General features: G+C 37.8%; 1 protein-coding gene across 6 annotated transcripts in view; it reads left to right on the top strand.

Annotated features, from left to right (window-relative positions):
• LOC134527482 (dynamin) overlaps positions 1-24,408 on the top strand; it is a 269,590-nt gene that overhangs the window by 74,706 nt on the left and 170,476 nt on the right. For all 6 annotated transcript variants that reach the window (XM_063360189.1, XM_063360186.1, XM_063360188.1 and 3 more), the window contains exons 6-7: positions 15,828-15,948; positions 21,818-21,906. In XM_063360189.1, the coding sequence (XP_063216259.1) occupies positions 15,828-15,948; positions 21,818-21,906 (210 nt within the window). The remainder of the gene's footprint in view (positions 1-15,827; positions 15,949-21,817; positions 21,907-24,408) is intronic.

Here is a 24,408-nt window from a genome sequence, read left to right as displayed (position 1 = left end):
GCTCGCCTCTGAGAACAGAGGCTGAGGGCCTGGCCGTAAAGAAAATAAGATGAGAGAAAAAAAAATCATAATATTTCCAAAATATTTCAGATTACAAAATTTTAAATAAACGTGCCTAAATCTCTAATTTACGGCACATACTCCCCCGCGTTCAAGCGGAGCTTAGGGGAAAGCAAAAACAAGAAACCAAAAACTTCAGTAGGACGAGGTACCAGGTTCGCCTGTATCCTACTACTTACATGCTAAAACACAAAAAAAAATATTAAACACTCTTATGAACTAATGTGCACATTCTTAATGACTAACATGATTAAATTCATTAACTTAAATAAAATTATAACTTAAGTGGCCACTTAAACTAACACCTTATATTAAGTTTTCTTACAAACTAGTACCATGGATTTTTATTGTTACTTAATGTTACTACCTAGGTTTTGTATCCTTTAATTAAACTCCTTATTGAGTCTTAAGTATATATATTTATATCTGGCATGCCAAGGCTTAGAGAAAGTAATCGCTCCTATTTTAAATTCGGATGCGTTTTCTTAAGGTGGGAGATGTGCGCTCGTTTCACATACTCTCCGGAACTGGGGTCGGCTAGACTCACAGTCACTGGGGTTGGAAACCGTTGGATCTGTAATGGTCCAGTCCAGCGATACGATAACTTGGCCGATCGCTTATCGATGGCCTTACTCTGCGGATGTGCTTTGCACATTACCGTGTCACCTACCCTGTAGGGGTTAGGGGAGCGGTACTTATTGTACCTTTTTTGACTTGTTTGGTGAGCCAAATTTAAATTCCTACGCGCCTTTCTCCAAATCTCCGCGATGTCCTTGGGATCATCCGGCAGTAGGTCTTCGAGAGACCAAAGATTGGAAAGGGGTGTGTTGGGCTTATAAGTAAACATAATCTCAAATGGGGTGGATTTGTGTCCTTCATGTCGGGCATAATTAAATGCCATCTGTAACCACACCAAATTACTGTCCCATCTTTCCTGCGCATTCGCGTGGAACGCTATGAGCGCCGAACGAAGATTTCTATTAAATCTCTCCGCGTGCGAGGGTTTAGGGTAGTATGGCGATGTCGTCACATGCTGTATACCATGCGAGAAACACATGTTCTTGAAAGTTCTGGATGTAAACTGTGTTCCGTTGTCGGATACAATTATGTTCGGTAATCCTGAAGTTTTAAAAATATGATTTTGTAATGCACGCACAGTGGTGTCAGCTGTAGCCTTACGGAGTGGGATAAGCCAAACAAATTTCGAAAAAGCATCTATGCCCACAAGAAGCATAGAGTGTCCGGATTTGGATCGAGGAAATGGCCCTACAAAATCAATAAAAAGTTTTTGCATAGGTATTTCGGCTACTTCTGAGGCAAGAAAACCGTACTATGTATTTTGTGCAGGTTTACTTAGTGCACATAGCTTACATAACTTAACTCGCTGTGTAATGTCCCGGTGCATTCCTTCCCAAATAAAATGGCGTCTGATACCTTGAATGGTTTTATAAATGCCTAAATGGGCACCGAGAGGTGAACTATGGTAATATGTGAAAATCATATCACGCAGATTTTGTGGAAGAACAATTTATAGTGCCTTGACTGTTGTGTACGTTTTTGTAGGAGACCTTTAGCTAACTTATAAAATTTCGGAGCTGTACCCGCTTTAACTTGTTCAATTATTTTTGCCAAATATGGGTCGGCTTGTTGATGTGTTTGTATGTCCTGAAAAGCTAAGGGGAAATCGGTTAGGAGTGCCTGACACGAAATCTGAGGTTCCTCCTGAGATATTGTTTCGGAGGGGTTCTCGAACATTCGAGAAAGTGTGTCAGCCACAATGTTTTGAGTACCGCGAATATGTTGAATATTAAATTTGAGAGAAGAAATTTTGGTGATCCACCTTCCAAGTTTTCCTAATTGTTTAGGGTGAGCTAACAGCCAGGCGAGCGCCTGATTATCAGTTTGCAATAGAAATTCCCTATGTTCCAGAAACTGTCGGAATTTATCAATACCAAAAACTACTGCTAAACATTCCAATTCATACACTGAAGATGCTTTCCTTTCTTGAAAAGTTAATGTACGTGAGGCGAAGGCAATGGGTTGCCTGGCGCCATCTATTTCCTGAGACAATACCGCCCCTATAGCAACACTTGAGGCGTCTGTTTGTAAAATAAAGGGTTTACTAAAATCTGCCATGCGCAGAACAGGTGGATTCGCTATAGCTTCTTTCAAGAAATTAAATGCCTTGTCTTGTTCAGGACCCCAAATATATTGTGTATTTTTCTTACGTAATGCATTTAAAGGTGCCGCATGCTCGGCGAAATTTGGTATGTATTTGGCATAAAAATTAGCCATGCCAATAAAACGAGCTATGCCCTTTGTGTCTTTAGGTGGTTTGAATTCCCTGATCGCCTGTGTTCGTTCTGGATCAATTGTAACACCTTTGTGTGATACCAAATGTCCAAGAAAAGATATTTCGGAAGCAGCAAATTTTACCTTTTTTGTATTTACAGTGAGGCCTGCCTTGCGCAGTCTTTCAAGGACAAGAGTCAGATGCTGGATGTGTTCCTCAAAACTTTCTGAATAAATTACAAGATCATCCAAATAATTGTAAACAAATTTAAATTTAAAATCTCCTACTACTTGTTCAAGAAGTCGTGTGAGTACTTGAGCACCTGTGGCCAAGCCAAAAGGTACCACATTATACTGGTAAAGATTCCAAGGTACGCAAAATGCGGTAATAGGTTTTGAGTCTTGCGTGAGTGGGATCTGATGGTACGCCGAATTGAGATCGAACACACTGAAATACCTGGCCTTACTAAACCAATGAAAGGCCGAGTTCAAATCTGGGAGGGGTGTTTGCGGTATGTTAATCTGTTTGTTCAGTTTTCGATAATCAGTGACGAAACGTTGTTCCGTGCCCTTGGGCACTAGAAATGCAGGTGAACTGAAAGGAGAATTAGAAGGTTCTATTACCTTATTATCTAACATTTTCTGTACGTGTTTTCTCATAATTTCCATTTTAGGACCTAAAAGTTGATAAGGATGACTTTTGACTGGCGTGGTATCAGTCAATTCAATTTGATATTCAATTAGGTTAGTTCGACCTAATTTCTTAGTTAGCACATCTGAAAATTCATTACACAAATCTCGAATAGCAACTTGTTTACTGGGCTCGAGATGATCCAGGGACAAAGAATTTCTCTCGTCAGTGTTGGTAGACACATTAGTAATTTTTCCTGACCTTTTATTTTCAGGTTCCACGAATGATATGACAAGATTTTTATTAAATTTAAATACAAAACTTCCTGCTTGTAGATCAATTAAAATACCTGTTTTAGCGATGAAGTCGGAGCCTAGAATAAGCTGCGTGGCTAAGTTTTCTGTCACAAGAAAAGGGAAATTCCAAGTGAATAATTCTATCCTGATTTTCACTATAGCCACTTTGGATATACTAATTGGTTCGTCCGCTGCAGTAAAACAGCGCACATCCGTGACTTCTGTTTTCAGAACCTGCTTGTTCTTCTGTAATTCCCTAAACAAATCGCCTGAAATAAAACTACGAGTAGCTCCTGTATCAATCAGACCAATAATTTGATTTTTGCCAAACATTGCTTTAGTGTATGGTAATACAGTTCGGACGTGACCGAAAATGTTGTGACACTTACGTTTTCCTTTGTTAGTCAGGCTAACACATGTTTTGCAAATTCTTGTGAATTTCTCAGAATTTTCTTTATGATTAATTTGCTGTGTTATAATCTTCTGTTTGTGTTTTCTGTCTTTTTCTGTGTATTTCTTTCGTTTATTTTTCTTGTGTTTTTGTTTTCCTGCGTTATGCCTTTTTTGATTTTTGTTTTGTTTTTGTGATTCGTTAGTATGCACATTATGCACTGAAAAATTCCTCTCGGATGAAGTTTTAGGTGGACCAGGTAGAAATTTGCCTGGCCACCGCCTTACGCGTTTTTTGCCTTGTTGAAATTTGGTTTGAAATTTTTGTGGTTACATTGCTCAATGTAATGTCCTGTTTGCTTGCAATAATTACAGAAAGGTGTTTGTTGTTGTATGTTCTTGTTTGAATTATACTTATTATTTCTGTAGTAGTTTGTTTTCTGTTGTGGGTGGCTATTTTTTTGTTTCGTGTATGGAAAACTATTTGCAGTTTCTGCCTGAGAATCATGCTTATCCACGGACTTCGCTGACCTGTTTCTCTGAGTGTCTGCATATTCGTAACTCATGGCCTGTATACAGAGTTGATATAGTTCTACAAAACTCCGTGGCCTAGCCTGGAAAACAGCGCGTGAGCGCTCTGCCTGATTTAGTCCGTCTACTATGCAACTAACTATTTCGCTCTCTGATACGCCCAATCTGAGAACCGCCGCGGCTTCTCTGATTGATGCTACATAGTGCGGCAATGCTTCATTACTTCGCTGTAGCCTGTTGTACCATTCCAAACGGTAATTTGTCAAAAGTCTGCCAGGTATAAAAAAATTCAAAAATTCTTCGTGGTATTTGTCAAAAGAGTAACTATTTTCTATTGCTTGACTCGTTCTTTCACTCAGTGGTGGTTGGGTGTAGGGAAAAACTATCTCCAACAACTGTTTGTCAGGAATGCCCCCTTTCTGTCTGATTTTAAGTAAGTGCCTTATGAATTCGATTAATTTATCTGGGTCAAGACCACTTGTTTCAGGAAAACCAACAAGTAATCTCTCGACTGGATGGGCAATTTTCCCATAACAGCTATACTCAGCCGCCCTTCGCGTAACTGGTAATGTTGTTTCTGGTTGATTCTGCGTTGATGGCGGAGGTGGGGGTGAAGGATGTGCAATTTGCGCGGTAGGAATGGTAGGGATCGGAGTTCCTTGCCCGGATGTCAATAAAGAATGAAACTGGGAATATGGATTAAAATATGACTGGTTTGTGGCGAATGGGAAAAACAAATTTTGCTGTGTTAAAGGATGTGGATTTGCAGGCAAGTTACCGGAAAATGTGACACTGGTGATGGGAGCTGTAGAAGCATGCATGCCTGAGGGAATTTGAATGGTGGCTGCTGGGATGGGAGGGGTTGAAACCGTGATGAGTGATTAAGATGTTGATGTTGATGAAATGGGCGGAACCTGCTTTGTTTGGCACAAAGATACTTGTGTGTCGGGTTGCCTTATTTCCTGAGGAAATTCCGGATTTTCACTCTCTACATTTCCTAGTGTTTCCATTCCTAGGCTTTCTGCCTGGGCATTGTTGGCCCGGAGGTCCTGTTGAGTTTCTAATTGGGCTGCCCTAGCTTTCAATTTAATTTGGAAGGCGTTTGTCTGTTGCAGACAACGATCTAGCTCTGTTCGATAAACACCATTGAGCACATCTGCGGAAAGTACCACAAGATTTTCCAGTCGTCTGGTGACATGCTCTAATCGCATAATGTGTCGCTTTACATTGGGCAAATTCTCTTCCACACCTGAATAACTTACGAAAGCAGCTATGTCGTAAAATTTGGAGCAAGCTATGTTGAATTCCTCGAGTATTTCTAAATTTAGATTATGTACTGAGGTAGGTAACTTATCACGTACTGCGGCTCGAAGCCTTTTTCGCAGCTCTTGCGCATTTCCAGTAGTTGGTAAATTACGCAACTGCAACTCGTAACTTAATTCATCTACTAGTAATAGCTCCGGAGTAATCATCCTGTCCGGATTCATAGTATTACACAAAACAAAACAATACCCTCTTAAAATTATCTCTTAAACTCTAAACTTAGGTATACACTTAAATCTAGCTTATGATTAAAACAATTGCTTTATTGCGTGGGAAGTATGTGCCTTCATAATTTATTTATTATTATTACTACCAGCGTCGGGAAATGAACAGAGTACTCGGGTGTAACAAGCTGTCAGGTTAGCTTGCACAACAGGGTACCTACAAGGAACGTCACGTCAGCCGGCAGGACTGACCTTGGCGCGCAGCGCCTTTAACTAGGGGTGTGGGGGGGGGGGGGGAGTATCTTGTCCAGCGGACACGTCTCTGTTGATAAGCCACGCGCGCGGCCCGAGTTGCGTGGGCGGGCAGCCAGCCAGCTGCTCACAGTGCGCGCTCAAATGTAAACACACAAAACTTATGATAATTTTAAGATTCAAGGGTCAATTTAGCTACTACGTGTATCAGCGGACAGTTCACAAATTACTTACTACAAAAAGATTCTAAGTGACAAAAAAAATATAAATTTTTTTTTTATTCAATTTTTTTTTTTAATTTTAATTTTAGGTATGACCTTTCAAATTAGGTATGCCTATAGACGTAACCATGCTCTGCTACCATTTTGTAATACCCCAAGTGTCTAAAGAATAATTAAATAATAAGGTTAAAAGATTTGGAAGCTTTGATTACTGAGGCCCTCAATTAATAACTATAAAAGTCAACAACAGAGGCGACACTAGGAGTAAACAAAGAAAATTTAGGGACTCCCTACAAATACTTGGGAGTAAAAGGATCGTTATTATATATTAAATAAATAAAAACAACTGTTACGTCTATAGACTTCCTTATTTTATTAATCATTGTTCTTTTTTTTTATAGATTAAATTTTCCTTAGTAAAGACTGTTTTTCATTGATAAGTAATATTATTTACATAACTCACAATTACACTTATTATATGATATTCCTTAACGTTATTTACGATAGGGCCGGCCCTGAATGTATAACAAAAATTAAAATATTTAAAAACAAGAATGAAATTAACATTGGTAACTTTAACGATTGTACATATAGTCCTTCCAAAACATAATATAAATTTCTTCTCCTCGAACTGCCTTTTACTGTCCGCTGTCTTAACTGGGTTACACTAATCTTGGGTTCGTGAATAAAAAGATAGAATTATGCGGGTATCACCCGGGGCTGTAGGTAGACGGTGATCAAGGTAGTAGGCCTAATGATGTTGGATTCTGCGCAGGAACCGACTCCAGAGGTTCTGGCAGAGGATTTTGGTTGCCCCAAACTTGGAACCCTGTCTGAAACAGAAGTCCAAATTCCAAAGAATTAGACCTGTTTCCAGACAGTATACTTAAATGGCGCAAAAGGCCAATAGCGGGAAATTAAAGGGGGGGGGGGGGGGGGAATGACGTCAAGACTTACCAAAACAGGGTGTTGGTCCTGGCGCTCAGAAGAGGGCGTCTCGTCTCCGCAAACTCGAACCACGATTCGCGGTAGCCACGGAAGTCATCATGATTAATTTAAAAAATAATTTATATAAAAATACTAAATTTCTCTACTTTCAACTAAACTACTGACTGGTTAATAATTTTAGCTAGGGACTCCATCCCTTTAGTCTGAGAAGACTACATAATATACAATGTCGATGATTCGCAGAAGATCGCAGATACAAACGGTACCAGTCAGTCAGGAGGCGCGCACCGAAGTAAGTTCAGAGCGGGATATCACCTGAATATCATAAGCGCGGGGTCTCTAGAGAATGGGAGGGGGGTTAGGCTCTGAGCCGAAAATTACCGAGTCCACCCGAAGGTGTCCGGCATAAAAAAATTAGATCTTACTGGAGTGACTGCGCGACTGAGGCGCTATCTTTTGGTGGCGAGAGGAAGTACTAATAAATCGACTAGTGACCGACGAGAGTGTCAAGCTAGGGGGTTAATGGAGTAACCAGTGGTGCCACCTAGCGGCCTGAGACATAAGGAAGGGAGAGAGGTTGTCTTTACCTCCGCGCGAGCGCGGTAGTGTCGGCGCTGCCGACGCCTCACAAGTGGCATTAGTTACCACAGCCGTCGCTAGGTGTCGTTAAGGTGCAGAATCGTAACTGCGGCTGTCAAGCCTGAGATGGCCTTGACTTCGGTTAACGCACTCGAGCGGTCGTCGCTCCTAGCCACTTCTGAGAAGAGAGGGTGGGTGAGCAGGCGGGGGGTGGCTTCAAAAAACGCATGGTCTGTGGGACACAAGGCCCACGGGATCCTCCTGTCGTGTCTTGCTGCTAGTGAACCTTATACCGATTCGTGACAGAGTTAGCAGGGCTCAGCACTGCTTCACAAGCTGCTCTTAGCAAAAGTTAGTCACGCGAAGAAATAAAGTTACCGGCCCCGACGTGCCTGGAGGCGGGAGAAATATTAGCCAGAATGCTAGCCTAGCATGAGGCTGGGAAAGAAAATCAGCTCGCCTCTGAGAACAGAGGCTGAGGGCCTGGCCGTAAAGAAAATAAGATGAGAGAAAAAAAAATCATAATATTTCCAAAATATTTCAGATTACAAAATTTTAAATAAACGTGCCTAAATCTCTAATTTACGGCACAACCCTAAAATATAGGTCCGACGATTATGCGCGTGCGACGATTATGCGATAAAAGAGAGTAAGTACATTTCAAAACATTGGGGGGAAAAAACACACCAACAAACTACTGAAAAAAAAAAAAAAATTAATATCAATTTTTTTTCTACTATATTTATATTATACTATATAAGGGCACAAACATGTCATACCTTATTTAGTCAAACTGGCAGACTGCTTGATTTTTGCCTGCAACATTAGTCAATTATTTTACACGTAGTTTAATGAATTTATTTTGCTTAAATTCACATTTGCAAATGCCATAGTATTGCAGTTTTTGCAATCTGGACATTCATTTCAAACCAGAAAATGTTAGAAGGAAAACAAAAACAATACCGAGATAATTATCTGTTTACATTTCTAGTAAGGTTACAGTTTATATGCAGGATGTTGATATGGCATTAAAAAAGAACTTGTTGAAGATAAAAAAGGTTTTTCGGTGCTATAATATATTATAATAATCTCAAAATTTTATTTTTTATGTAGTACCTATGTTTTGAAATAATGTGGCAAAGGATATTTTTTAAAAATCCAACATGTTTATAAAGAAACTTAATAGTTGGGATGGCTAGGAGGTAATTGCTAGGAAGGTGATTTTCTTCATTTGATATTGAAAAAAATTTTATACTTCCTAATATGATTTCAGTCATTCTCTGAGAGGGCATTGTGATACTTTGAGGAGTTTACCATTAGTTTACCGTTTTAAGAAATGGCTGGCTAGGTACATAAGTGTCATAACTTTCGGTGGGCATGTCACAAAACTTAATAAATAAATAAATAAATTGTGAGCACAGTTAAGTTGGGAAAGTTACCTTAAAACTACTGTGAAGTCATGTTAGTTCTAAGGTAGTTATTTTAACTTAACCAACTGTCCTTAATATTTTAAGGTAGTTTTAATGTAACTTACCATACAACCAGTATTTTTAATGTAGTTAATCTTACATAACCCACAGTCTAAACAATTTTAAAGTACAGTACACTCCCTATTTAACGCGGTTGTCGGGGGACATAACTTTTACCCGCGTTGTTGCATAACCGCGATGTTTCGATGTGACCAAGGTCAAAAGGCTTAAAACACCGCCTGTGTTCTAATAGGTCGGCAAGCACGCACAGTATAGACGGCCCGCCTTTGTGTGGACTTTGCATCCGCAGTTTTCACTAAACGCGGGTGAAAAAATAAAAATAATAAATTTTAAAGATAAATATTAAATGTTGAATTGTTTTTATTTTTCCGCGTGCCGCGCACAGTTTGTCGCACGGCCTACGAGCGCTACACACGTGCGGCAGACAAGCTGCTGCTGCCAGTCTCGTGGTGTCAGCCACAGTAATTGCTTCCTCAGTGTCCGTAACAAAGTAAGTGCAGTGTGTGCGGTTACACACGATTCTGTGGTCAAAGTCTTCTAAAAAGAAAGGCCGTAGTGATACTTCAAACCGAATATGAATCGCAAAGTACCGAGTTTGATTGACAAAATAAAAATTCTAGATTTACTTACAAATAGCTTGTCTTTTGCAGAAGCAGGCTGCAGATACAGGAAAAAACGATTCTAGCATTCGTATAATAAAAAATAAAGAATCGTCTATCGTGTCAAGTGGTTAAACTTTATTATCCATGCTTACAGTAAATTATAAATGGTCACATGTGGGAAACAAAAATTGTGCCAATTTAATTTTAGCGCAATCAGTGACGCTGTATTAAAAACCGTGTTAAACTTTGTCTTTACTTATTTCACCAAACGCTTTGTCGAGTTGCTGAGTGTGTGTGGCTCGGATCGGCAAGTGTTATATTCCCCAGCCTCTGGTTAAAGGTCGGGAGACCGCTACACATAAACATTTCCGGGAATTGTTTACTACCTCACGGCAAAAGTGGTACAGTATGGTTCACGTAAGTATTGGACCACTGGGAATTCCTGGGAAAAGATTAAAAATACGCTAGCTGATTTACTTTACTATTTAATGTTAAAACATTATTTATTTTATTTATTTATTTATTTAAATTTTTTGTTACATGCGCACCAACAGTCCAGGGACTTTAGTGGTGGGCACGACATATACAAAATATACACAAATACATAAAGAAACAAGAAACAAAGGACAAGACATCCATACACACAGACAACACAAGGACAAATACAAATATAATACTTAAAATAATAATTAGTACAAAGTGGTAAGATAGTAAGCAGCAAGACATAAAATTTAATAGAGTACAATAATGTAAACGTGAAAGAGAAAAAATACTGACTATAATTAGTATGAGGATATAAATTACATTAAATACTTTAACATAGCTCTGTACACAATTAATTTGACTTGGTGTTGTGTCTATTATAGTTTTTAACGAGTCTATAAATAAGATCATTCTTGTTATAAATAGTACATAAACTAGAAAAGAGGCGAGAATTGAATTGGGGGATTCTCAATCCGGTGTTCTCAAGAATATAGCTACATTTAATTTTATAGTTATAAATGTTATGTACAAAAATATAGTCCAAATGGGCTCTACGGTCTGCTAGAGGAATAAGTTTGGGATGCGGAAAACCTCTATGAATTATTAGTTGAGACAATTTGTTTTGTAAATTTTCTAGTTTCTCAATATCAGTCGACCCAATGTCATTCCAGATAGTTGAACAGTATTCTAATTTAGATCGAATTAATGCCAAGTAAAGAGAAATAATTGAATCAGAATTGGTAGCATAATGAGTGATATATTTTATAATAGCAAATGTTCTTTTTGAAATGGAGTTTAAGTAGTCGATTTGTTTATGAAAAAATAATTTTGAATCTAGAAAGACACCAAGGTCTTTTATAATGAAAGTTTTTGAGATTGGGTTACTATTCAGAATGTAATTATAAACTATAGGGTTATATTTCCTAGTAAAGGATATTACCTTAGTTTTACTATCGTTAAGATTGACCAAGTTTAGAAGACACCAATTATTGATTTCATTAATGTCCCTTTGTAGAAGAGCGCAATCATTGACTGTCGATATTATTTTAGAGATTTTCAGATCGTCAACAAAGAGTACACCAGTTGAGTAATTAAGGACCATGGTAATGTCATTTATAAATATATTGAAGAGGAGAGGTGAGAGAGTGGCACCTTGTGGTACTCCAGAACTAGCATGGTGTAAAGAGGATTTATGGTTATTGACAGATACAAAGAAATATCTATTATTGAGATAGCTAGAAAACCAGTTCAAGTAGTTAGTACAAAAACCAAAGTCTGATAGTTTTTTTAAAAGTAGCGAATGGTTTACTGTATCGAATGCTTTGGCTAGATCAAAATAACAGGCATCTGCCTGACCTCTGTTAGTAACTACATTATGGATTGGGTTAAGAAAAGTAATTAGGTTAGTAGTGGTGGACATTCCAGATCTGAAACCGTGCTGAGTGGCTGATAATTTATTTTGAAGTTGAAAATTTAAAACTTTGTGTATAATTTTTTCAAATATTTTTGCGAAGCCATTAAGTAAAGATATTGGTCTGTAGTTTGACACAATCAATTTAGAGCCATGTTTGTGTATCGGAATGACCTTTGCTATTTTCCATTTGTCAGGGAAAACTTGAGAATGCAAACTGGTGTTACAGATATGATAAAGAAGAGGAACTAATAAGAACGAACAGCCTTTTAAGATAAAATTAGGGATGCCATCTGGGCCGGTGGATTTGGATGACTTGATAGCCTTGATGCCCCATAGAATAAGGGATTCGGAAATGTAGCACATAGGAATAGAATCCGAGGACATGTTTGAAGACGTCACATTATTGGTTGAAGTCTTGTAGACACTGGAAAAATATTGTGCAAAAACATTAGATAAAACATTTGGATCATCACAAATATCATCATTGATTTTTAAAGAATATTGTTCATAGTAACCATCTTTCATTAATTTAACATACTTCCAGAATTTCTTTGGATTTTTCTTGATGTTGTTATTAGTAGAGCGGATCCAATTAATTTTATCACGTTTTATATAAGATTTTGCCATTTTGCGAAAATGTGAAAACTGTAAATAATAATAAGGATTGTTGGATCGTTTATAAAGTTTGTGAAAATGTTTTTTTGATTTTAATGCTTGAATTAAGTCATTAGAAAACCATAATGGATATTTGGGTAATTTTTTAGAAATTAGTGGTATAAATATGTTCATATTGTCAGTTATACAATTTGTTAAAACATCCACCTGATGATTAACATTGGTTGATTCATAGAAATGAGACCAGTCGTAATTTTTTATGGAGTTATAAAGACCTAAAAAATTACCATCCTTGTAATTTCTGTAGGGAGGATAAACACTTCTTGAGCTAGAATAAATTTCAATGTTAATGTTTAGAGCTGGATGATACAGATCTTCTTTGGTAAGTATTTCAGAGGCTTGCGTTACTGTACACTGAGGTAGATTTGTTAAGCATAAATCGAGAAGATTTTTGCAAGGTTGGGTGTGATTATATTGGGTCAGACCCAATGTAGACACAAAATTGAGAAGGTAATTGGCTTTGGATTTGACATGTGAATGAGTAATGTTTGAAGAGTGCCGAGTGAGCCAATCAATACCTGGAACATTAAAATCACCAAGAATTAAAATATCTTCTTGAGTGGTTGATAGTTTTTCTTCCAAGTGTTCAAGGTACTCGAGATGAACGTGTATAATACAATGAATTACCCAATAATATTACATCTGTAGGTTTAAGTTGTAACTTGTAACAAAACATTTATATACAGATGTCCAGTAAAGTACTAATTAAGATTCTGGAGTGGAATTTTAAACACCGGACTACCTGATTTTGCCTTGTACGCAGGGACGCTGCTCAGTCAAGTGACTCATGCTCTGCCTGTGTGCTGCGTGAATACATTCCCTCCCCCACTCCACCTCGCCGTGTTTCTGCCCGCTCTAATATCTACCTCTCTCCATATTCTCGTCTCGCCTCTCCCCTCCCAGCGCTTGCCGACAACCAAGCTTATCCAACATCAATCCCCAGCTGAGTCACGCTGGATAATGTCGCTGGACGGTGGGCTTTATCAGGTCCCCTGTCCGATGCTTCATTTGTGAGATAAAGCGACGTTAAAGAACTAGTGTTTCAGAAAATATCACTGGGCTGGATTGTATCATAATTTGAAAACCCTACAAGATAGAAGAATAATATACGGAGATATCTTGTTTAGAATTTCACTGCGGACATCTTCTACGCCTAGGCTTTTTTCTGCCCGATGCTTAGTTTGTTAGTTACAACGCAAAATTATCCTAATCGGCTGTCAACCATTTATTCCATTATTATTATTCATTTCTGACTGGGGGACATGGTTTGACCCGCGATATACCCGATTCCGCGATCAATCGGGGCGCGATATACCGGGAGTTTACTGTATTTTAAATAGCTAACTTAACCCAACTGACCATTCTCACCATTTATATTTTAGCTAACCCAAGTCTAATCACTTGTTAAAACTGTTCACTACTTGATGTATCACAGCACTCTTAGAAAATATGTCAGAAAATTAAAAACAAGTATCTGATTTGTGTTCTAGAAAGAGGCTCTCCTTCAGAATTACCTGCTATGTAAATAGTAGGGTTGAAATAATTTAAAGTGAGAAAAACATTGTTAATATTTTCGTGTGACATGTTCTGAAACTGGCTGGTGGATAGAGGTCAATTAGCATCAATGTGTTTTGGGGCTGCACTTTAGAAGTTGATCAGGTGGCAGAGTTATGGCTATTGGTATGCTGATACTCGCTTCGGAAGATCTGGGTGCTGCAGCGGCTGCTGAACTCGCCATGACGCCCCTTCATGGCTAATGCTTACAAGTAGGGTTTCCTTTAGATCTTCCGTTCCCTGAACAGATAATACTCGGAGATAGTTCACCCCGTTACTGGCACAACCTCCTCTTACACTCTAAATGGCCTAGGGCCGAATGTCATGGCGAATTGCATGTCGCCAACTGTCTCTCCCTGCTGACCTGTCATCGTTACAACACTGACTGCGTACCTTGGCTACAGTATTTAGCTAGGAATATCCTACTTCTGAACGGACTTCACTCTCTCTCTCTCTGACTGGCAATTAGTTTGCGGTACTCCAGATGTATCTCTTGATGGACGCAGCCGCGGGCGGTCAGGCGTGAGTCGTGATGGCACTGTGAGGATCTACCTCGGCTTCCAAAGGCTGGGAGGGGAGGTGTGTCTCCCAATACTGACTACAGCCTCTCGGAGGGCAGAATATTGCTGTGTGCATCCGGCCGGTGGGTGGCGGTGATGGGATCGTGGTCCAACGGCCTTCGAGGGGTAGTTTGCTCCTGGCAACGGGAGATGCGACAGGCTACCTGCTGAGTAGTTTAGAATGGGAGGCATGCAGCATGTTAATATTATTATTAATATTTACCGTTTTTAATTCACTAAATCATGACATATTACTTTACTTCAAAAGCCTTCGTAACTACTGAGTTTATTAAATTCCAGTGGGAATGAAAAAACTATTTAAAAAAAAATTGTAAATAGGCAAAATTGATAGTTATATTTACTTGTTCACTTGACACCAATAGCTAACTCATTGAAGATATATATGAACCTAAGTATGATGTTAATAGTACATCAACATAAATGCCAAAAATATAAAATTATTTGAATAATATATATAATAATGAAATAATATATTGCAATTTATATTGCAAATACTCAAACTCGACTCCATTCTCATGAACTGACTACTCAAATAAAACATTTTCAGATAGTATGGACTTTACTCAGCTTGACTCAAAGTTATTATACTGAACTCAGCTCAGCTCTACCCAAAAGTTTGTTGACTCTACCTCTTTAATAACAGAAATATAAGTACATAATTTTATTTATTTATTTAGCAGTTTTTTGTAACATACAACAGCAGTAAGGCAATAATTATAGGATGACTGGATGACACTTTCATATAAAAATAACAGATAACAGATAAATACACAAAAGCAGAAGTACCACATTAATACAAGACATACACATGTAATAATAATGATTATGATTATTATTATGCAAAATGCCCAAATTAAAATAAAAAAAATTATCTTAATATGATTAGTGAAAGTGACCTACTCCTGTATTTTAATTTTTTTTTACTTATTTCAAAAATCAGGAATGCAACTAAATCATATGACTTTGTGAGTTCTCACAATCATCACTAGGTATGCACTTAACGAGTACTCAAGCAATGGTGGCGATAACGGTTGGAAAGCTAACAACCATCTATTCCACAGCATGGGCTGACCACTTCTATACCTATACCCTGTATGAATCCAATGTTACCTCTGAACTGTAATAAATTTTGATAGGCTAGGAACAATTGCTTCAAATGATTTTTGACAGCAAGTGTATTAAGTTCATTAAATAGGACTCTATAATAACTGTATAATAACTGTATAATAACCTCAGTTACAATGGAGAAGGGTATATAGAATATTTAGTGTAAGCATGTTGCAGATTCATCTCAGTTTGGACTGATAGGTCTGTCTTGACTGTTCTTGACTGTGCCCACAGCCATCCTTCATATCGCCACATCGCAGATCGCCTGGGCACGCCCTACCTGCAGCGAGTGTTGAACCAGCAGCTCACCAACCATATCAGAGACACTTTGCCCAGCCTCCGAGACAAACTACAGGTGTGCATAGCTTTAGTAACCTGTGCAACCACAAAATAGCATGTATGGGTCTTTACTCTCTCTCTGTCCAATGCATGATTTTTGTCATTACCATTACTTGTTTAGATTGCTCTGTTGCCAGATATATTCTATAGAGCACAAAAGGTGGAGGCACAAGTTTAAAATGTAATTCAATTTTTTTTAATGTATCAGAAACATTCTAATTAGTAAACAATAAATTTATAGTAATTTATTCGAAACTGTTCATATTTTTTTCAAATAAAAAGTTCGAAAATTAATTTTTATATTTATTTTTTGCATAATGAAAATTTACATGTCCTTTACAATTTGGCCATAAGAAAACCTTTCTAACTCTTAACAATTGCTCCTCGCAGTCCTGTGCCTTTACAAGAGAAATGTCTGTAACAACTTGGTCACCGAGGCACTGAAAAAAAGGGAACCATGTCTCTGTGAACCTGCAGGCCACCTGGGACTGTCCACGTCTGGGGCCTAAATGTCTAATTAAAATGTCCAAAAGATAGCAGATAAAAGAATCTTAAAACTTAACTGCACATGCCCAGACGTTAAATTGACAGCCTTTATCCACACACAAAACTTTTTTGTGAGCTGCGTAATGGAGCGATCTATCGGCACAGCACTCTAACAATGACTGACAAGGCTATGCAACTGCATATCACATATGCAGGGAAGTGGCAGTGCGTGACCTCACCGACCAACCACAACACACTTCTCATGTACAAGGACACATCAGTATACAAATTACACTACCCTCGCATAGAGGCAAACAAACACATAAAACACAAAGTCCTCTCTGATTGACTGACACTAAAACCTGATATTTTACTGTCTCTCGGGAGTGAACACCTGCCAATTTTCCCATCATAAGAGTACATACAGAAAGTGCCATAATGTATCTGTAAATTAAACAAAAGTGTAGAAAATTAGCACTGCCATGTCGCACACCTCTGTCTGTCCTTCCTTTTGCCAAAATAATAAAGTGTTCTAGAACCATAATTAAAGCTTCTAAATAAACACAATGTATTATACAGTCATAAGAACATTATTGAAAGTAAATGAAATACTTAAAAATGCACTTAAATAAATAGTAACATAGCAAGCAATGTGAAACCAGTACAAATATAGTTAAAAGGCTTTTCTAACTAAACTTAATTAAATATCAGAAACTATCACAATATATTAACAATAGTATAATACAAATAAAAACTAGGTGACCATGATCTTAAACCTGCTTAATCAGCTGATATATTACATTACTTGAAAACAATATACCTTAAGAATACTCTGTAAAGGCAGGGACATGCAATGCCACAAACGTGTGGTCTAAAGTGCTTCCCAAGAATGGTATACGTCTTTGAAGTTGCAGATGAACAACTAATTTTTGTAATGTAATCGGGAAAGTATTTAGGATGGAACACTAAGTTTCTGAATGATATTAAGCTTAACAAAGTCTGCCTACCGCATAAATGGTCTTAGTCTTAAAATTTTTTTTATGGAAATAGGGGTAACCTCTAGGGATGTGCGAAAGTGACTTCATCCACACGAAATGAAAGTGAAATAAAATTAATCAAGTTTCGCGAAAGTGAAACGAAAATGAATTTTTCTATGAGATAAATCTATTCTTAACGAAAGTTAAGCGAAATTTTTTAATTAACAAAGAAAAAAAGTGCCCCAAAATTTGCTCTTCAGTAATAAATTCTATTACATAAATCATTTTGGTGCCTTTTGATGTATCTAAAAAATACAAGTTCATAAACTCATGTTTGATGACATGCTAGCAGGATACAATATAACCTCAAATGTCATTTAAAATTTTCTACAGATGACGAACCAATAAAATGCTTGTGTTACTCCAGTTTAAGGTTGAGATGCACTAAAGCTACATGAACTTGTTTCTGATTTAAAATTAGGCTTTTCTAATTATCCTATCATCTGTTCTGTTTTGGCACAACATGCCTTCAAGTTTCGACTACTCAAATTCATAAACAAACATTATGAAAATTAAAAAGTTCTTCACAACACAGCCCCATGTCACTCGTAAATTTCAAGAATCAATCCAGATCTTTCAGCGCACAGACTATTTCCTTTACAGTCGTACACAATGTCGCACTCTATGATAATATATTTATCACGTGCATGGTACTGACGAAAAAACACGTGACTACTGCGGAACGACTGCCATCTTGCACCACTGTCACACATGACTAGCTCAGGAAGTTGTAGACCAGGCAAAGGGACATCGTCAAAACAAAACGTATTAAATGGTTGCTGCCGAGTGGTCATTACACGCAGTGACTTGTTGACCTTTTTGTCTAATTGGCTGTATATTATGAGGATTTTATATGCCGGACAGAGTATGTAAAATTTAAATAAAGCCGACGACAATGTTTTTGTTTGGCCGTGCGCGAATAAAAGTAGGTACGTTCTTTGTTTATGTGTATACGGTAAATACTAAATAGTGTACTAACAGTTATGGAATGTATGTTTTACGAATATAGTACCTAAACTACTGTTTGAAAGCAAATGAATCAGGTCATTTTTCAAATATTGCTTGATTTTGTTTTGTTACCTAGGCCTACTGTAATCACGTTTTAATTTTGTTTACTTTGTCGGTCATGTTTGTTCACATTATGATTTTACCGTATTTTCATTAACGTGAGTTTTTTTCATTACCACGTAAATTAATCTTAACGGAAATCTTTTTTCTAATTAATGTCTTTATATGATTTGCATATGTTATTATAGTCAAAACTCTCTGAAACGACCCCTCACGGTTCCCAGAAATTGGGTCGTAATATTGGGGTGGTCGTAATAGAGGGGGGGGGGGGGTCGTAATAGATGTTTTCCAAAATTTTCAGTTGATTTCAACCCCCTTCCCCCTCCCCACCAAAACGGCTACTCGCTATGAAACCAGCCGACAATGGCAGGATGCTGTCCCTCACAATGATAGACGGCTTTGCTTTAAACCCACTTCAACCTTCATGACAAGTCCGTCGCCCTACAGGCTAAAGAAAATATGTCAAAAGACAGTTTATTTTTACTGGTTAGTTTACATGTACATTTTCTGCTTGCAGTAGTTAAATACACTAGAACCCCGATGTCACGAACCCCGGATTTAACGATGCAGTGATTTTACGAATACATTCTCGGGAACCGTCAAAAAATTGGACATTTTGACCAAAATGTGAAAATCAGAAAAAAATTAAAAAAAAAAGAAATGAAATGAAAAATCATTAAAATCTGTTAATTTTAACACACAGCGTATTTTTGTGTCTGCTTTAATACTTCCAATAATGTTCTTGTAAGAATAAAAAAAATAATGAGACATTTCCTTTAAAAATATGGCAGCTGTAGGTTCTGCAACGCGAGTGGGCGCACACTAAGCTCGCCCGGCTGGCTGGCGGCAGCGGCTTCATGACGCGTAAGCTCACCCCTCCCTCCCCTCGAACATTCTTCAAGGCTAGCTCATCCCTCCCAGACACACAAATCATCTAGTGTCCTCCCTTATAACACCCCAACTTCGCTCCCCTTTGAAAAACCTTCAGTGAGAAAATGCTCATTTCACCCTCCCTTCTTCTGAAAAATTGGGCTATTATGAATGGGGTACTAAAGCGGTGAGGGAGGGGTCAAAATATGTCACTTTTCACACCAAGTTCGAGTTTAGTCATCTCTGGCAAGGAATTTACAAGCTTTCAAACTTAAATATAAATGTATTTAAATAGCAAGGGTCCTATGAAAAGGAATATACCGAATAAAATCAAGCTGCTGTCACCAAACAAAGCATAAAACTGCCCAATGCGTGGTCGCTTCGTTATTGCTCGTGCGAGAGGTGAGACGTGGAATGTTAGAAGAAAGATAAATGCGGGGGAGACAGACGGCAGCCAGTGTGTTTCCTGCTTGGGGATTAAGTGGCGTAGCCTTTATTTTTATGCTGGGTGAAGCGACCTTTTTCTATCAACCCATGGGAAAAGATAATTGCTTGAGCTGTCAAAATAAACATCGCTGCGGCAGTTACAACAAGTCAAGGCGGCGTGCATCCAGTTGGTCGCTGTGTATTGTCAACCGATAGTAATCAAAATCAAGAGAAATCCAGCAGGTAGCTTTGCCTAACTGCGTACCACACTAGACACTCGCAAAAAGCTAAACGTAAACACGTTGCCACAAAAACCTTTATCTACACCCTGCCGGCAAAGGTACGTGGAATGGGGGTTGTCAAGCGCTGACAGCGGTCGACATGAAGTGGTATCTATTTTTAGATATGCGCTCGGCAAGAGAAACGCAGTAACACGCTACTCACCACAAGAAATTTATTTTCTGTCCGATTTTCTTAGGATTTTCGGCAATTTTTTCACGGTTCCTCGAAATCGGGTTGTAATAGAGAGGTGGTCGCAATAAATGGGGTCACAACAAAAAGATTTTTACTGTACGTTATTAACAATAACATATGCAAATCATATAAATAAATTACATTTTTATTAAATTACGTGTTCTTTTTCAACTAGAACAAACGAACTTCGGTAAGCTATTGAACTTTCGTTTGTCTCGAAATATTTAGCTAAAAATGAACTTTGACAGATGAAATTCTTACCGAAATCGAATATAAGTAGCAAAATTTTGATTTCGGTTACGGTATACGGAACATTCGCAAAACCCTTGTAACATCCCAATTTTCCGTGAATTTTGGGTTAGGCGGAACAGAAGTATAACGTGGTTTTTAAAGGCAGCCATAAATCTGCATGTTAAACCTAACTTATTAATTATAGTTTGTTTTCTTCAAAATACCTTCATAGGCATGAACCTCTCTTAACAGCTGTATCATACTGGGTGTCGTGCAATTGCACACCTGCCAGGTATTGCAGTTTTTTGTTCTAAATTGGACACTAAAATTGTTGAAAATGTTTGTGTTAAGGGTAATAAGATGTGGATCTCTTTTTTTTTATTAAACATTATGTAGATGCTTAAAGTACCATATTAAATCTTTCTCTATTATTGAAAAAAATAAAGCCCAGCTCCTAAAGTGGTATACCAGTCAGGAAGCAAATCAGACATTAAATGGTAAATATAGTATCAACTTCTTTTTCGTGCTGGATATGCAGCCTAGGTTTGGTGGATGAATTCAGACTCGGCCTGTATATTTCTCAACAAGCCCATTGTAATTAGTGTAGCTCATGGTTAGCTTCTATATTTTCCTTTCATACTTCACAAAATTTCATACTTTGTAATACACAGTTATAACAGTAAGTTTGCCAGTAGGCCAACTGTATTTTTTCATTACTCAGTGTTTGTTGGTATTAGAGTACATTAAGTATCAAACAAATAAAATATAAAAAATGTATTCTATTTAGAGCCTATGTTTTTATAATGAGTAATGGAGAAAGCACTGAAAATATTGGTTGCCCAAAATTTACGAAATGAGATGTGTGATGTTAAAGTTGGGTGTGATGCATAACTAAAAATATGCTCACATCATGCGCCAAGTGACTAGGTGACCAACCTGTTTTTCTCATAATGCCTTTTGTGATGCGGGGACTGCCGTTGTTTCTTCTGCCGCAAGGTCGGCCCCTTGCCACCATTTCATAGCCTGAGTCATTGCTTCACCGTCATGACTCTTTAGTAACAGTGGCTTAGAAAAATTATACTAGCTGTATTTCTTTCCCGTCATTCTTATTGAAGCCTAATGTAGCTTCTTTTAGGACCTTCTGTAAAATGGTATGTGACTAAAAACTGATACAATAAATTTTTAATCTTTTTTTTTCATACTTAAGTTTTCTTGCTGACTGATTTTGATGAATAATATTTGAAATGCATATAATGCCTGTACTAAGATATATTTGGATGCTTGCCATTTCAGAAACAACTGCTGGCAATGGAGAAGGATGTGGAACAGTACAAACATTTTCGACCCGACGATCCTGCCCTAAAGACCAAGGCTATGTTGCAGTAAGTATTCCTCACTGCTGATGGTAGGAGTGATTGTACAGTAAACTGGTTGTAGGGGGGAAGAGTGTGCAGTGCTATCTGACTTGTTTGATTCGAGGGGGGGGGGGGGGGGGTGATGGTTTGTTTAGTGTATTTCAAAATGGTGGTGCTAGGGGAGCATGGACAGCAACAAATTGCTGTCTAGCTGGAAGGCAATGAGAAAAATTGTTTGGGGTGGGAAGTGGGACAACATGCTATGACTAAAGAGAAATCAATAAATTAACCTTAATTTACAAGGCTACTTGAAATAAAACATACTAGGAATAGTTTTTACCCGCTCGCAAATCCTTAACCATCTCTACTCCTTTTCTCACCCTTTTTTCTCATTGATCCGGTAATCTACCTGCAAGCAACAGAAACTTCAAACAACTCTTCATGCGTGATCAATAGTGGGTTAAAATCCTTGAAACATTTACCATCTTTTATCGCATAATCGTTGCACCCATATTTTAGGGCGTCAAAATTTGGATAAAAAAAACTCTCGTGTAAACGTTGCATGATGTTTTTGGCCCCGCTATTAGATTCCGAGCGCTTTATGTAGGTATCTTTTCTGTATAAAACGATGTATTTTAAAGTACAAATCTAATATCTATTCGGACATTAACACGTACTTACAGTAGAATCTCGTTATAGCGAGCACGGTAATAGCGAGAACACGGCTATAACGAGGTATTTTTGAGGAATTTACGCCGTGATCGCTTGTAGCGCGCTTTTGTTATTTGTCTGCTTTATCTCCACCCCTCTCGCTCACCACTAGACATCTTGCCGTTGACGCGTCACATTCTTCAGCCGTGCAGTCGCCACCTAAGTGCGTGGCTTGAAAATAGAATCCCATCCTTTCTTTCTTTTATCAAACTTACGTTAGTTATCTGTGCCGTGTGTAGACAAAGTTTGAGATTGGAACAGAAACAACGTAAGCGTAAGAAAGTATTTTTTACAAATTAGAAATATGTATGTTTTTGTTTTTATAATCGCGTATTTTCAAGTTTTTTTTGGTTATCTTAAAAGAGATAATATTAAAAAGCCGCTCTAATGAGATTTGTTTCTTGGTTAACAAAAACTATTAATTATCAATTGTTTATATTCTATTTATTATTATTTACGCGACGTCATACTGTACGCGTACGCAATACGACTGGATTCGTTGCTGCAACATAACATAGCATGTTATGCGGTATTAGAAGTAACGAGTAACGTAACGATAGTAACGAGTACTAATTGTTATAGTAACGAATACATACGGTTACGAATTTTTTCGTTACTTTTACACCTCTAGTTGGCACTACCGTATTTATTTCCGAATCGCTAGGGCAGTTTTCTTGTAACTTTTGTTTCGGTCAGTTGTTGGGGTATCTGTCCGAGAAAGGGTGGTGATGGTTTGAGTTTAATCCCAAATTTATTTTCTAAAAAAGTTGACAGGTTTCTTTAAATGAAAAGTATAGTTTTTCAGCGACTATTATGTTTGAGGCGTACGTGCGTTGCCGCAGCAGCACTCCTGCTTTTTTGTAAGGAATTAAAACTTGTTGCGCTACACTAGCACCACCTGTTAGCTACATCCCGAACCAACATGGCCGCCAGCAGACAGCCCGCGTCGACGATAGATAGCAGGACAATGCTGCGTCGGCCGCTTGCTGAGATGCTATACTTACGTGGCTTGGTAGGGTATTCTGGTTATTTTTACGTAATCGGTGATCGCATCCGTACTTATGGGGTATTGTTTTAAAGAGAATTCACACATCTGCTCACAGAAATTAAGATTTCGTTAATATAACCTGCTATTTTCCAATTATACAGGTTTAAACACAATTTTTATGCTATTTTCGGTTAATTATTATTTTTTGGGGGCAAAAATTTGTCCAATTCGGTTATAGCGAGGACACGGTTATAGCGAGGATCAAACCCGGAACCGTGACACCTCGCTATAACGGGACTCTAGTGTATTTAATTAACGGCAATAAAAAGTTGTCTGGAGTGTAAATGTTTTTTTAAAGATGTTTTTAAACTTTATAACCTTATCTGTTCGTCTGCATCACCGCGATGTACCACTTATAAAAATGTAGCCAGTGCTAGTTGACATCATTCATGTTTGGTTATGTTGCTTCCCATAAAGATCACGCACATGTATTCTAATATTGATTTCTCGCCGATTCTTGCAACGCGTGCTCCCTGTAGAGTGCCAAATTAACTACATTTGATAGCCCACACTCTTTCGTGGTAAGTGTGTACTATGACGATAGTTATGCGTTAGTTCACGTCATAGATTCAAGTGGCTTGCGTTTGGGTCAAAGATTTGGTTTTTTTATTTAAAGTTAAAGAAAGGTTTTTGTTGCATTACTTATTAATATAAATTGTTTGGAGTGCTCTTGTATACTCCACTTTTTTTTAGATAAACGTTCTTTCCATGAATGAGTTTTGTTTTTTTGAATAACTTAACCTAACAAAAAATTTTTTTTTTTGCATAAA

The sequence above is a fragment of the Bacillus rossius genome, chromosome 1, assembly GCF_032445375.1.
Source record: "Bacillus rossius redtenbacheri isolate Brsri chromosome 1, Brsri_v3, whole genome shotgun sequence".
Taxonomy (NCBI): Eukaryota; Metazoa; Arthropoda; class Insecta; order Phasmatodea; family Bacillidae; genus Bacillus; species Bacillus rossius.
This window is presented reverse-complemented; position numbering and strand designations above follow the sequence as displayed.